Raw genomic sequence first — 16,295 nt, 5'->3', positions numbered from 1 at the left:
GACTTAGCTCACTGTGGCTATTACAGGAGGCAGCAGACTGTGAAAGTCTCATCATCAAAGCCCTGAAGGAAGACAGAAGCATGATGGTGGAGGGGATCTCAATAATCCTGTCAGAGATATGAGCCCCTGCACCACTCCCACAGTGCATTCAACATGAGGATTCAGTGGGGAGGCTCTCTGGCTTGCCCCACAGACTAGTAACACAGCCCAAGGCTTTGAGGTTTGCTGTGGAAGACAGGGAAGAGCATTTCAGTACTGTGCCAGACATGTGGGATGTTTAGGGGACCAAAGTCAGGGAAACAATGGTTTGGGGACAATGTAGCACAGAAAACAAAGAGAGAAGGGTATGAAAGGAACCAGCTGCACATAAATATGTGCTTGTCTGCTGTTGCCTGAGCCTGGTCAGCTATGTCTGTCTCATCTTCTCATTAAGTTCAATTTCTAATGATTTTCCTGGGTGCAGAGCTCCCTGGGCTGTGTGCATGTGTGAGGAAGATCTGGGTGCCAGTGGCTGGGGTGGGCCAGAGGCGAGAGGCTGATGTGCTGGTGAAGCCAGTATGGGGCATGATGAAGGTGATCTGTCAGGAAATTACCCTGGCCAGTATCAAGCTGGACCAACCAGTGAATGGGGCACATTTCCTGGAGCATGGTGTGAGGGTATCCCTATAGCTGAGACCACAGATGGCTTTAGGTAACCTGGGGTTTGGCTAACATGGGGTCCCATTCAGCTGCTGAGATTGCAATTCAATTGGGAGACTCATTGGTGTCTATGTGTGCTCATGGGTAGAGTGAAGATCCAGGTCCAGGTGGACCTGGATGGACTGGGTCTGTAAGCCTGTTTACTGGAGGAATACACTGGAGGGTGTCTGTTTGTCCAGGTGCCATTAAACAAGGAAACTAGTATTCTGTATCCTGGGCAAAATGTGTGGCATCCATGCAGTACATAGCTGACTCTTTTTCCCACTTAAGTACTTTCATCCTGATCAGCCATGAAGAGGAACAAGAGGCGGTCACTGGTGCCACTAGGAATGGGTTGTCCAGGGAGGTGGTTGGGGTGCTGTCCCTGGAGGTGTTTAAGACCAGGCTGGATGAGGCTCTGGCCAGCCTGATCTAGTGTGGGGTGTCCCTGCCCATGGCAGGGGGGTTGGAACTAGATGATCCTTGTGGTCCCTTCCAACCCTGACTGATACTATGATAGTGTTTATGTACTCATTGTTTTTTTTCTGTTTACACATATATGGATGTATATGGGTGTGGGTGAGACCTTGCTGCTGGGTGGGCCTGGGGACGTGGAGCTGCAGAAGCCTTGACTTTGTTGAGTTCCAAGATTTAGCACCCCTTAAAGACTGTGCCTGTAGCCCTTGGTTCTACTTCATCTGTCATTTTATACTTACACATCTATGAATCATTCTTCTCTATTGGAGAATAAGTTCTTCAGACCCAAGAAATACAAGGAACCTTTTTCACAATGTAGCTGATGAAGACACACTTGGAATAGACAAATACAATTAAGATACAAATACAATTAAGGAAAAAGTTCTTCATTCGTCATTGGAATGGGCTGCCCAGGGAGGTGGTGGAGTCGCCGTCCCTGGAGGTGTTCAAGGGGAGATTGGACGTGGCACTTGGTGCTATGATCTAGTTGTGAGGTCTGTTGGAACAGGTTGGACTTGATGATCCTTGGGGTCTCTTCCAACCTTAGTTACTGTGATACTGTGATACTGTGTGATAATGACTGAGAAACAAAAGCCTTTGCTTTTGTGGATCACCTTCCGGCACTGTGTTTGCAAAATACATACTAGTGAATCAGAGCAGCCAACCAAACATTCCAGCTTCTCAATATATGTAACTTTTGTCCAGGTGATACTCAAAGAGGAGGAGGAGGAAGGCACTAAACTAGTGGAAAGAAGGCAAACAAAGACCTGAACAATTTAGGGAAATAAAGCTGATCTAATCTGGTTTTATTCTGTTTCTTTTTAATATTTGTTTCTTTCTTTGTCCTTTCATGGATGTGTGTTTGTATCCATGTCACCAAGATTACATGTCTGCAGTAAATTTCTTGAAGTCATTTCAGTTTTCTTAATTAATTTGGAAAAAAACAATATTGGAAACTAGTGTTTTCACTCAATGCCAATCAAAATAGTTGAGAGTTTACTGTCATTAACACTCAAATAATTTGCATTAGTTTTAACTAAGATGAGTGCAGAGACCTGTGGAACAGATCATGACACACATAGACAATAATGTCTTCAGAGAGTCTACAGAGTTGGACCATTTTATAAGAATGTCAAACAGTAATAGGGAGTTTTCACGGTGGTTGAATCTATCACCTAACCGATATGCGGACGGCTGTCTTCAAAGAGCAGCAGAGTTATTTTCATCTTGTCTGAAGGTCTGATAATTGCATGATTTTTAGCTGAAACATTTGAAGAGCTTTTCTGTGATTTGTTAAAATTTTTAACTGACTATCCTATCTGAAGTAAAATTCAATAAATACAAAAAGAAGCTGCCTCAAACAAATCAGCAGCTGAAAATGGGACATTTTTCAAGATCTTTTCACTTCTAGTGCAGAACCTTTAGTGAATATTCATAGAATATATTTATACTATAATATAGTCTCTGTAATTAATATTAATTAGGTTATAAATATAATCAGATTATAACTATAATTATTATAATCATTATAATTAATTAGGCATATATTATGGTATGTATAATTATGCTTTCATGTGGCAATCTCTAATATCAAGAAATTAATTCAGAAATTAATGAAATATTGCCTTCAGATACTGCAATACGTTATATGTATTTTAACTGAATATTTACTTTATAGAGATATATAAGCAATGTTTGTATAAAACAGTCCTGAAAGATAAATTAAAAATAAGTAATAAGCATTCAGTTTAATAATAAACACAAACTGCACTAAAACAAACAAACAAACAACAAACCTCATTAGCTTTTTGAGAAATGTTTATGACATATACGATTAACTTTTCAGCTACAGAAGTACTGATTGTTCAGTACTATAAATTATAGGATAATCCAAAGCATATCACAGGCTTCATGTTCTTTTCATGTGCAGTCAATGATAATAACAAAGGTTCCATTCCATTACTAAAGAAACAAGCTTAAAATATTTTATTGAGGATTGTAATAATTTCTTATCCAGAGAAACACAGGTACAGACATAATAAGTCAAGCATACTAACACTCCCAGAATAACTGAACATCCAAACCTTTTACAACCTCTTATTTCAAACTGAGATGATGCACAGTGCACTATTGCTTGAGATTCTTCAAAACCACCAAGGAACAAATCAAAGAAACTTTACACTTAAGGTGGCATTTTAACATGAAGATGTCACATGTCTTTGCTGGCATGGTACCTGATGTCAAATTACACTTGGTCAAGGCTCTTCCTGCTCAAACTTCACATTAATTATTTTCTAACCAAACACTTAGATCACTCTTGCTCTCTATGAAGTGGTTTGCGCTCTGGAGGTAGCATTGGCTGTAATTTCTGCCAGCGCTGCGGAGGCCAGAGGATATGAGTAGCTCGAGCATGTAGAAGTCCAAGAGAAACCTGTAACCAAAAGAAAAACCAAAAACATTATTAAATACTGCAAATGTAATAAAATGTGGAAAATATAAATTACATGATGATTGGTCGAGTGAGAGAATACAAAGCAGAGATTGTTGTATGCATAAGGAGTGTCTCATGTATGCAATGAGAAGCAAACCTGCTTCAGTGGCAATTTATTTTCTTTTTTAAACATTTAGTGGAATTTTAATAGCTTGCTGAAATGCACTGGTTGTAGCAAACATGAACAGGAATGTTTTTTTCAAGTTGAAGAGAAACAACTGCTCAAAACAGTGAAGCATTCTATAACCCACCTTTTGGTTATCAGTTATTCTGGGTACAGCAGAACAAGGCTCAAGTGTATGTTATGAATTAGATAAATGGAATCTGTTTCTCAGATTTGAGCTATGTACGTTAACCAGACAAGGACAATGGATTTTCTAAACACTTGTGCTTTCTGTTTATCACTGACCTTCAAAAATCCATTTTGTCTCCAACCGAAACACTAATTTTGAAGTTCTGAGACCACTTACACTTCATTCATATGTCTTGCAAACATGTTTTATTTATTATTGTCTTACTTTAATAATTTTACTAAGATTTTATTTCATAAATCAGAGTCAATATTGATATTGTTTAAAAATTAATCACTTGTAGGTGGCATAGTTTAGAAAACTGAATTCCTTAGAAAACCTTGAGAAAATTACAGACAAGGCTCTTCAAATATGGTATGACTAGACTAACTGAGAATAGAAGAGTCATATAGAATAGAATAAACCAGGTTGGAAGAGACCTTCGAGATCATCATGTCCAACCTATAATCCAACACTACCCAATCAACTAAACCATGCAACCAAGCATCCTGTCAAGCCTCGCCCTGAACACCCCCAGCGACGGCGATCCCACCAACTCCTCAGGCAACCCATTCCAGTGGGCAATCACTCTCTCTGTGTAAAACTTCCTCCTAACCTCCAGCCTAAACATCCTAAGAAGGAGATAATAAAGCAGGTCTTCAATGTCCATGCTTAACACTAAAATTAAGTAATTTGTTACGGAGTTAATCTCAATTTGAAAAGCCTGCAGGATAGACTTCTACATCTTAAATTATTTGTTTAGACTTCTGGAAATAATAGCAAGCAGTGTGCTTCACACTACCTATGAAGTATTCAGTGTCAGTAAAAAAGTTGCAAATAGGATAAAAACATGGTTAAAAATACTCTATGTGAAAAGATGAAATTCAGATTCCTAAGAAAGTGGACTTGGAAGTCTATAATGAATGGTACAAATAAAGAACGTATAGGTTTTATTTGCCTTTGCCTATGATGTAATTTTTCACAATAAGCAAGCATTAGAGTATATTGTCCTAAAGAATTTATGAAGTAAATAAAAGGGAAATACTTCAGTGTCTGTGCTTACATAACAATTGTACACATCATACCATATACTGAATAGATTAGAAAATAATAACAAAGTGGTTCAGAACATCATAGAAATGTAGGGTCATATAATGCTAGGGATTGGAAGGGATGTCCAGAGAGCAAGTCCAACCTCCCCCATAAAGCAGGACCTCTTAGGGCAGATCACACAGGAATGTGTCCATATGTGATTTGAAGATCTCTAGAGAAGGATTCTCCAGAACCCCTGTGGGCAGCCTGTTCCAGTGCTCCATAACCCTCACAGTAAAAAAGTTTTTCTTATGTTACTAGAAGCAAAGTCCATTGCACATCACTGTATGTAAAGTCACAGTAGTCTCTATTCTCCATATTAGGAAATACTGAGGGGGAAAGTATATACTCGTCCTTATGCTCTAATGATATGGTATTGGCTGTTGTCAGAACTGGCACATTCCTGCTTAAATTTTTGTGTACACTCAGTTCTTCAGTTCCATTCTATTTCTCACTCCCCAAAAAAAAAAAAAAGTTATTTCAGTTAGCAGGTAATTCAGCATTTCATGAAAATAGATACCAAATAGGCCCCTAGGAATATCTGCAGCTAATTTTCTTGATTTAATTTCATAGGAATAATGTATATTCACCAGTCTCTCTCTACTATATAATCAAATCAGTGAAGCTGAAGTGGTCTATATCTAATTCCACATGCTGTATCTTGATGAAGCAGGTGCTGAATTACTTAAATATAATTTGGTTACTTAATAATCCATGATATTTAAAAGAAGTAGATCACCAAAATTACAGTCTAGCATCATATTTTCCTACATATAAGCAAAAGACAAGCTGCTAGTAAAAACTCTTTTTTTATAGGATTTAGCTGCACTTTTTAAAGCCTTACATACTTCTGGACATTCATGGAATTCACAATATCCTTTATCTTAATTATGCCACAAACTGGTCTGCAAATGTAATATTACCATGGGGACTCTTTTCCCTGAGTGTACAGCATGATGGCACAGACATTACAGGATGGTGCCAACATACAAAACCACAGCAAACCTCACTGTTGCATACAAAATGTGACAGCATTAGAACAGGGGAAAAAAAAAAAAAACCCAAAGGAAAAAAAAAGTACTCTTCTCAAACACCAATAACATCTTGTTTTCAAAGCTCTGTTTTTCTGAGTGCATTGCTTGTTATTGATGTCAGTAGGAGGTCTGCATGCAGACTGAGAATACAACAAATGAATCAAAAATTGTTTGAAGTTGAAGCTGGGAATAATTTTACCCAGAGGGTTTCTTCTACTGACCATCATCTGACTTGTAACTAATAAAGAAATATCCTTGCTATAAACCAGATTTACAGGACAACATGACTAGTGTTAGAAAGGACAAATGGGTATTGTTGGGTGATGGAACTCTTCACTAAATAACAAATGATGCTGATGCGGTCATGCTTCTTCTGTAATAACTTCAAGGCTCTCTTTAAAAGCATCTTTATGTTTGATTTCTGCAAACAACCTTAATAACTTTTGTCCATTGCCTATTGCTATTACATAGTTAACAGAGTAGCTATGAATCTCACTGAGGAAAACCAGAATTGTTTGCAGAGAACAACCTGCCCCTGCTAACAGGTTTACCCTCAAAAAGGTTAAATATGGACAAAGGGTGAACTGACAGGCTACATTTTCAGTTGCAACAGTGAAATACCAAAATAATCCATTTTTTAAAAGGTTAATCAGTTCCCTTGCAGACATTGCTTACTCATTTTACTTAAGAAAATGTTTACCCCCTTGAAACACTGTCTTAACTATAAGAAAAATCAGTACTTTGCAAACATGCATTCTTTGAGGAACATTTTTATTTACATACAGGAGTAAAAGCTGCCAGCAATCTAAATGGTTGATTTCTGTTTCTGCATTATGATCTATTTATTATTCTTGCTGTGACAACAACAGATGCCATGTTGAATTGATTCCATATTATTTCCCTAACCTGAGCTGTTTAAGCATTAATTTTTAATTAGTTTTTTTTACATCCTAGAATATTTAATTGAACAACTGAGAAGCTATCCTGTAAGCACAGCAATTTTATCAGCAGAAAACCCCAAACTTGAATGAGTTATACTGTTTTGACACTGTTAGTGTGATAAAGGCATTTTTCCTTAGTCTGCTCATTGTTAGCGTGTTAGTTGTATGGAGACTGATTAGTTTTGGCGCTGCACTAGGGAAAGATAAGCCTAAGCTTGATAGTGCTATCTGCGGTGTTATTTACAACTATCTTGCTCATTGTATCCTAACAGGTTGGAATAAATGCACATTTATTACTACAGAGACATTTTACTATCACTTCCCTCAGTTCCAAAATAAGTCATTTAAAAACACTCATTGATTTACAGACTGTACAATCCACCTTTTATTGTCTGTTTGTCATTTGACTCCTTCACTGTCTCTTAGCATGATGCCTTTTCTAATCCCAAATCATAATGGGTAAGGTATTAAATCTATGTGAAGTCTGATGTATAGATGTAGCATGCAGCGGTAAACACTAACATTTCTATGGAAAACAGGGTCCTCAGTTCTGATTTCAAGAAAAGGAATAGTCCACATAAGCATTTGATCCTAATAAGGGTATTCTCAGCTTTATCAAGATATGGAGTCTACCTAACCTGCACTTTTTCCCTTGAATCTTTGGTGATTTTGCTCTATCATAAACATCCAAGATTTCCATTTCTGTAACAACATTAAAACATGGAAATAAAGCACCACTGAATATAAATTGAGAAATAGCAAAGCAGAACCAAAACCCCAGGCCTTTACAACATCTTCTAAAGTTATACTTTCTAACCATTCACTTTGCTAATTAGAAGCAATAATAAGACAAACAAACAACAATCAGTGGAATAATTTAGCTGTTACTGTAGCCTTGTAAGCCAGTATAGCCATTGCTAGTAGCAATCTATGGACATTCTACCAGCTCTGCAAGGCCTTGAGATCAATTTCCCAGGCTTTGTCTGAACTGTCATTGCCTGCCTGGAGTTTTCATTAAGCTTCTCTAACTGCAACAGTTTCTCTAATGACCAGGTGACTAATTTATTACAGCTTTGCTTATATAGCTTATATATGTTTATATTTGCTGAATCATTTAGTGTAATCAAATATTTTACATATATAGTAAAATGAAATATCTTTTACTTTAGCATAATAATGTGGTTTACAGGACAATAGGCATGGGACAACAAAGAGGCTTACAGAAAACCTTGTAATGGTCATTAAAAAAATACATCTGACTGGGGAGCTAAACAAAAAGGCATTAAGAGAAAACCGGCCAAACAAACCAAAAATGGAGAAGATTAAGGATATATATAATATATATAATATATGCTGATAAAAGTGATGTTGCCAAACAATAAAGAACAAGGGGGGAAAAAAAGTTAGAAAATGTGCTAAATTAGCTGCAAGTGGTATTGACAGTGAGGATGAAGTAACCATCAATGTCACAGTCCTTCTAGTGAAGAATTCAGGATACAAACAACCAAACAACTCACTAAATCACTATTTTCCTTTTGTTCCTTTTTCATTTTTTTTTCCCATTTTGATAAAGACAGCTGCTGTCAACCTAAAGAACAGCATAAAGACTTGAAAGTGTGACGTTTTTTAGTTGTGTTTCAATGAGAGGCATTGTGCATTGATTTGGTAACTTGGAGTGTGAATGGTAGTATCATTGTAACTGGACTAAGCTTATTAATAGCCTAAGTAAATGCTGTAAATACATTTAAATTAATTTAAGGAACCTGTGAATTGGTGGCTTTACATACTAGATAACTTTACTATCTTTTTGTGACAACAAAGTTGGACTATAACTTTCTGTAATTATGATTTTGAGCAGTTTTTCCTGCTAATTAAGATTACAAAAACCCTCATTAAGTTGTTCAAAATAGAGAAAGGTTATCTTTCTTTTCCTCACTTAGTTATCTCCTTCCAAATGGTTATTTTGTTGTGATTTTGATAAACATACTTTGATTTCACTGTGTCTTCTGCTTTTAATGAAAATGCATTCAAAATCAGAAAAAAATGAAAACTAAACATACTGTTTTATGTTCTTACAATGTATTTTGATTTGGGCAGATTGTTACCAAAGTTTAACTTAATTATTTCAATATGTGGTGGTTTGAAAACCATAACACAATAAAAATGTGAAATAGACAGGAAACATCCTTCTGACAGAAGGATGTAACAATGATATTACAAAGTATAAAATAACATAGACATCTGGTACTGTCTAGATTACTCACAGAAGATAATAATAATCAAAAGTAATGGGAAGAAATTAACAACATACAGCAATAGTCCTTAACACTGGATACCCCTAACAATCCTTTCAGAAGGTGTATTTGAATAAGTACTTGAATATAAAAGTACTTCTGGAAAAGGCAATATACTAAAAAATACTGTATTAAAAATTGCTTGTTTCATTGCGATAAAACCTAGAAACATTTCAATAATCATTTGTATTTTTCCTCCTAGTCTCATTAATAAAAATTTAAATTGTCCAAATCCCCCACAATAACACTGGAAACAAAAAGTAACATCTACCCAACAAACTAGAAGCAGAACTACGTTACAGATTTAACCTATGTACTCAAGAAATTTCATCAACAGACAGGCTAATGAGAAAGAGAGGAAAAACTTTCTAAAATATTTCAGTCCCCAAATAATCCAAAAAGACCTTAGGATAGAAATACCTAAGCAACTATGCAGTGCTTCAGATATAATGCCTACAAAAATATATAGCTTGGGATAGCCATTTGTGTCAAATTAGATTGCTTGTCTTTAATAAAGGTTGTTGCACTGGGTTTTGATATTAGATTGTAGGTGTAAAATGGTCTCACAGAGAATTCTCCCAGTAAATGAATCTCTTTAAAAAATCCATACTCTAATGGAAAGTAAACATGATTGCTATTACATTTCATTTTCTGTACATGGTTGAACTTTGAAATAACTGCTATCAAGTGCAGTAGAAACAGAAAGGGTCAATAAAAATAAAATCCTGTGGATTACAGTAAAACCCCAGAGAAACCAATTCTTCTAGCAGAAGTATCTAGGATAAAGAACAATGGTAGAAAAAAACAAATATCCTTGACCTCCATCCTTTATGAATGTAAGAATAACACAAAGATGAGAATAGATTATTTTCTAAATAAAGCCATACCACAACAGATGTTCTTTATCTTATATCAGCTCACTGAAAGGTGGCATAAGAATGTGATAACCAGCTCATGACCACACACACCCCCCCCAAAAAAACAAGTGACTGATTCCTTTCAACTCTATAGCAAAATGCTTCATCATTCTTTCCTCTTGTAACTGAACAAATCAGAATTAATGGAGCCATACAGATCTAGTGACAAAGAAAAGAATGCAGCCCATTAATTTTGTTAGTAAGTGTTCCATTAGTTTGATAGCTGAAAGAGCAGCTCCAGCTACATATAAAACATCTTATGTGTGTTTTCTTTCACCGAGCTACTGTGTAATCAGAAATGGTCCTTATCAAAGCTGTCAAATTCAGAAGTATTCATTTAGATAGAAAATGTGTTACAAGAAAATCTGGAAATATATAAATGAAAATATATATCATATTAAGCCTTATAGTAATAATTATTTTATATTATTATTTAATATAGATGAAAATTAATGTAAGAAAGTTTTGAACTATGAAAATAGACACTCAAAAGGGATGCATATATGCTACATATACATGCACATATATAACTGCAAAATAAGATGTAGTAGAGAAATATATTTCAAATGCAATGGATGACTCCCAGATTGAATAAAATTTGCATGTTAGTACAGAGTAGCTGTCTGAAATTAGTATAACAATTGTAATTGCTGCAATCTAACATGATTTGCAATTTAAGCTATTCATATGAGAAAAGGTGAGCGTGGTCACTGCACTGTTCAAGTTATTGACTGAACTGAAAAATGCATTGTACAACATACCGAGATTACTCGGTAGCATTCTCATTTTTTTCTGTCATGTCTACAGGCCTGCGCTAAACCTGAATTTACAAAAGAGGTAAAGGAAGGAAATGGTCACTGACAATAGAAATTATTTTACATGTGAGATTTTCCTACAGTTAAATGTGGAGATAGACACTAACTAATCTTAAACCATAATTTACATTGATGAAAATAGTGCAGATTTAAAGGGATTCAGTAAATAGTACTGTATATTTTATTCAGTTCACCAAGAAATCAGCTGTCAATGCCACTGACTACATTAAACACATAAGCAGGCTTGGTACAAGTATTCTATGAGATGAATTCTGTATCAATGCATTTTCTTGGAATTACCAAGGAGGTACTGTTCAAAAGGGCAATACAGCTATTTAATGTCTTCATTCCTTCCCAGTTTCTTCTTCTCTGTTTTCTAAAGATATCTTTTAAAAATAGAGTTTAGCATGTAACACAGTACTACTACACTTTAATCTTCAGTAAGTAGAACGTTCTTTAAAATTATTATTCCTTCCTTTGATTCACAAAACCATTATGATAAATAGGTCTACAAAAAGATTATAAATCCAATGTATTACTTATTTTAGATTTCTAGGAATAAAAATTATGAACATGCTTAGTGCACACTATGATATGCCTTACATGCTGCATATACATAAATGCAAGTTAATACTTAAAAGCTTTTCAATATTTCACTAAGTGATGCACAAAATTCCTAGACTAAATAGGGTTGTCATTAAGTCATGTAACTCAGCAGAAGAAAAAAAAAATGCACTAATAGCTTTCATGAAAGACCCTCGCATTAAAAAGCAGTAATACATTTGCAATTCACTACTATAAAAATTGATAAATGTGGCAGAAAACAATTATTAAAATGTATTTATTATCTTCACCTAGGAAATATAAGCTATATCCCAAATCTATGAACATTAAGTATTCAGAAGTACATAAAAGCCTTCCGAGTTAATTCTTGTTCAGCAATGCATTGTGTCAGTGCCAACAGAGGCAGAAGTATGTCAGGCCTAGTGACACTTTTCAGCTTACTACACTGATATTAATTATGTGCATTGTCTTTCTTGACTGAATACTTAGGACACTATGCAGAAATGTTGTACAAATTAAGCTGACTTCCACTTCTATTCTGTTTCATGTCATTAATTCAGAATTTCATTCTACAGCTTTGACAAATGCAGCAATACAGTGCAATAAGGGAAGGAGTTACAGAGCAGCTCCAATAGTTCACATAGTACCCTGGGACAGCACTCATCCTCTTACTACATTGCTCCTCCACAGACCAAATTCATCCCTCTGGGCTGCCGCTCAATCAGACAGAACCATGCCCTCTATGCTTCCAGGAAAGCCAGACAGAGGCCTCCCAGCACTGCCTTGAGCACAAAGACTTAGCGTGACACTGAACAATACAAAGGAGAGCCCTGGCATATTCTTGCTCTTCTTCAACCACACACTCACAGATAAAGTGGACCCCAATGATGAGTGGCTAGTACAGAAAATCAGTCAAGCTAAGATGACAAATCAAATTCCACCAATGGGCATCCATATGCACACAAACTAGGACATATGGCATTCCATAGTCATTCAGGATAAATGAAAGAAAAGAAACAAGAAATACTTTCAGAAGAAAATAGTAGGCTTCAATTTCTAGATCCACTCAAATTCTTCCTCAAGATGAGTGATTTGAAAAAAACCCCACATACTAGTTACTTCTTGTATCTTCTTGTATCTAATTTATCTCCCCCTTTTTTTTTTTTTTCCCAAGAGCTCAGAAAAATACCTGAATAATACCTGAGTAGCCAGAAAAACTAATTCAATGGAATAGATGAGGACAGACTGAGAGTTGAGGCTGTTCAGTATGGAGAAAAGCCGGCTCCAAGGTGACCTTATTGTGGCCTTCCAGTGTCTGAAGGGGTCCTACAAGAAGGCTGGGATGGGACTTCTTAGGATATCAGGTAGTGATAGGACTAGGGGAAATAGAATGAAGCTGGAGCTGGGGAGATTCAGGCTGGATGTGAGGAAGGAGTTCTTCACCGTAAGAGTGGTGAAGCCCTGGAATGGGTTGTCCAGGGAGGTGGTTGAGGCCCCATCCCCGGAGGTGTTTAAGACAAGGCTGGATTCACATACAGCCTGACCTAGTGTGAGGTGAACCTGCCCATGGCAGGGGGGTTGGAACTAGATGATCCTTTTGGTCCCTTCCAACCCTGACTGTTTCTGTGATTCTAAAATACCTCTAAATGAAACCTATATGGTGCAACACCTAATGATATTACAGCTGCTAGTGGGCAAACGAGCCTTTACTAAAGCTAGAACACCTGCTCAGAAATTTTCAGAGACCCTAGCTTGCACGTTCAAAAGTAGATCTGTCAGCTTCTCTGGGTTTTTTATCACACATTTCAACAGTTTTAATATGACACAAAAGAGGTTGCTGTAATATTGTCAATAAAAGAATTTTGATTTTCTCCTACAATAAAAAGACAACTGTTCAATACACTACTCGACTAAACTTAGAAAACAATCTTACTGTGAGGTTTGCCTATATTTTTTCCTAAAACGGCATACAGAAACAGTTTGACTTACAGAAAACATGCTGTTGGCAATATGAGCTATGAAAAGCAATGGGGAGTAAATATTCAATGAGCAGCTAGGATATCAAAATGCCATTAAATAGCAGCATGATATGTTATTAAAATTATAAAATACTTTTTAATAGAGGTTTTTGTGTGTGTGAGGATGGCTAGAGCTCATCTAAAATGGTAAATTTCATCAAGATAATTGTGTAAACATAATCTCCCTAAGTTGACTTAAATGAAAAAAAAACAAAAACAAAAACAAACCCAAAAACATAGTTTAAATCTATAAAAATATTTCTCTCTCTCTTATAGCTATGAATTTAAGAATGCTTAAATACTTCCTTTCTTGGCTTTATCTAGAACTTGTCCAGAGAAGGGCAACAAAGCTGGGGAGGGGTTTGGAGCAAAAGCCCTATGAGGAGAAGCTGAGGGAGCTGGGGTTGCTTAACCTGGACAAGAAGAGGCTCAGGGGAGACCTTATTGCTGTCTACCACTAGCTGAAGGGAGGCTGTAGACAGGTGGGGGCTGGTCTCTTCTCCCAGGCAACCAGCACCAGAACAAGAGGACACAGTCTCAAGCTGTGCCGGGGGAGGTTTAGGTTTGATGTTAGGAAGAAATTCTTCATAGAGAGAGTGATTGCTCATTGGAATGGGCTGCCTGGGGAGGTGGTGGAGTCACCATCACTGGAGGTGTTTAGGAGGAGACTTGATGGGGTACTTGGTGCCATGGTTTAGTTGATTAGATGGTGTCGGATGATGGATTGGACATGATGATCTCAAAGGTCTCTTCCAACCTGGTCTATTCTATTCTATTCTAATTTATTTATTTATTTATTTTTTTGTTAAAACTACGGAGAAGAGATTAAATGTACTAAACCCAGCTTTTCCTTGGAAAAAAATATCCCCCTGGTCAACTTAAAATCATTTAGTATTCTATCTTTTTATGATACTGTGACATTTATAAAAATGCAAGGCTTCTTGGTGTAATTCAAATCATATAGTTATCCTTTCATTTCATAACAGAAATTATTATTAAATAATTGACACTATAAACTTATGAATATAATTTCCACATCCTACGTAACTAATCTTCTTCATATTCACTTTTTCTTTTCCTTTATTTTACTCCTGATTAGCTTAACATAATGGCATTGCTGAGAAAAAAATAAACTTCAGCAAAATAAATCAGAAATATAAGATTTATCTCTTTAATCAAGTACTCTTGCAGATCTTCTGTGCAATCCTGAGTATGCAAGCAATGCACACCTTGCATGTGTGATGAGCATTTAAGTCTCCCTGGAAAGGTCCCTCAGTGGGGAAGCATGTGTGCTTATGCAGCAGGCAATTTTATAAAGAAGTGATATGATAGATTAAGTCATTAGGCCTGACCCACATACCTGGCTGCCCAGGTAGAACAATCCAGAGAGGGGCAGGGGACAAATAGTCAGAATGATATAGCTCCTCTTCATTATATGGACATCAGAAAGACCAGGAAGGACAGAAGAAACCCACATATGAGCTTCCTGACCATGACATTAGAGGTCCAGTTAACTGGCTTAAATAGAGGCACCATCTCCATTTGAGACATCCTGGAAAACCTCTGCTGGCCACTGTGGACATCCAGATGTTCTGGTGTGGGGTCCTCTATCAGCTGCAGGTTGATATCTGATCCAGCGTTAACCTCCACGGGCAGAAGAGGGACAGGTTGACTCACCAAGGTCTTCGTCACAGGCTACAGGGGAAATCTCTGTTACAGTGCCTGGGGCATCTCCTCCACCTCCTTCTTCACTGAGCTCGGTGTCTGCACAGTTTTTTCTCTCTCATACTTTCAGTCTTCCCTCTGGCTGTACCTGTGCAAGCATTTTCCTGCTTCACATGTATGTTATCACAGAGGCGCTACCACAATCACTGAAAAACTCGGCCTTGGCCAGCAGCAGGTCCATCTAGGAGCTGTCTGGCTCCATTGGACACAGGGGAATCTTCTAGCAGCTTCCCACAGAAAATACCTCTGTAGCCCTGTCACTGCCAAAACCATGTCAAAACCCTATACACCAAATTTAATCCACTGCTTTACCACCGAGAACTATATCTCAAAGAAATATTAAACTTTGCTCCTATCCTATACACAGCATGAATAAGAAAGTAGTAGAATAACGAATTCAGTTGCCTGCAAATTTAATAAAATAGTCTCTTATAGTTGTAACCAAGCCAAAGTTCAGCAAAGCATGCGCTGAACTTTAAATATTAAAGTAAAACACTTGAGCACATTATTAAAATTAAGTAAAATAAAATGAATACAATTTCCAGTGAGCCGATGATCCAGATTTATTAACTCTTTAAATTACTCCATTTTTCAGATTAAATGTAGCTATTAGGCTATTTTAGCAAGCTATAACCACACAGGACTGCCAGGTCATCAGTACATGAAAAAAATTAACACATTTAGGATCTGAAAGAACTAAATGTAGAAACTTAACACCACTAAAACGAATTCATTACATGGAACTCTCACTTCCAGTAAGAAAATCAATGTAATTACAATTCCTTTTAAGTGCCTACCTTTATAATACAATCTCATTCAAAATATGCTGTAAATCCAACATTTATGTGATACCTCAGTGTCTGGGGGACAGAAATCACAGTTTTGGTCAGTAGTAGACTGTGTATCCATCCCCATTACTAAGATACTGGGACATCAAGTGCTGTCTGTAATTAGCTGAG

The 16,295-nt window shown here is 36.6% G+C and overlaps 1 protein-coding gene across 1 annotated transcript in view; it reads right to left on the bottom strand.

Annotated features, from left to right (window-relative positions):
- Positions 1–3,443: 3,443 nt before the first annotated feature.
- Positions 3,444–16,295, bottom strand: part of IMMP2L (inner mitochondrial membrane peptidase subunit 2) — a 438,966-nt gene continuing 426,114 nt past the window's right edge. Inside the window, exon 6 of the mRNA XM_054178716.1 lies at positions 3,444–3,586. Coding sequence (XP_054034691.1) covers positions 3,467–3,586 — 120 coding nt within the window. The 3' untranslated portion in view covers positions 3,444–3,466. The remainder of the gene's footprint in view (positions 3,587–16,295) is intronic.

Source organism: Dryobates pubescens, chromosome Z (genome assembly GCF_014839835.1).
Source record: "Dryobates pubescens isolate bDryPub1 chromosome Z, bDryPub1.pri, whole genome shotgun sequence".
Taxonomy (NCBI): Eukaryota; Metazoa; Chordata; class Aves; order Piciformes; family Picidae; genus Dryobates; species Dryobates pubescens.
Note: the sequence above shows the minus strand (reverse complement) of the source record. Positions and strands in the feature narration are given on the sequence as shown.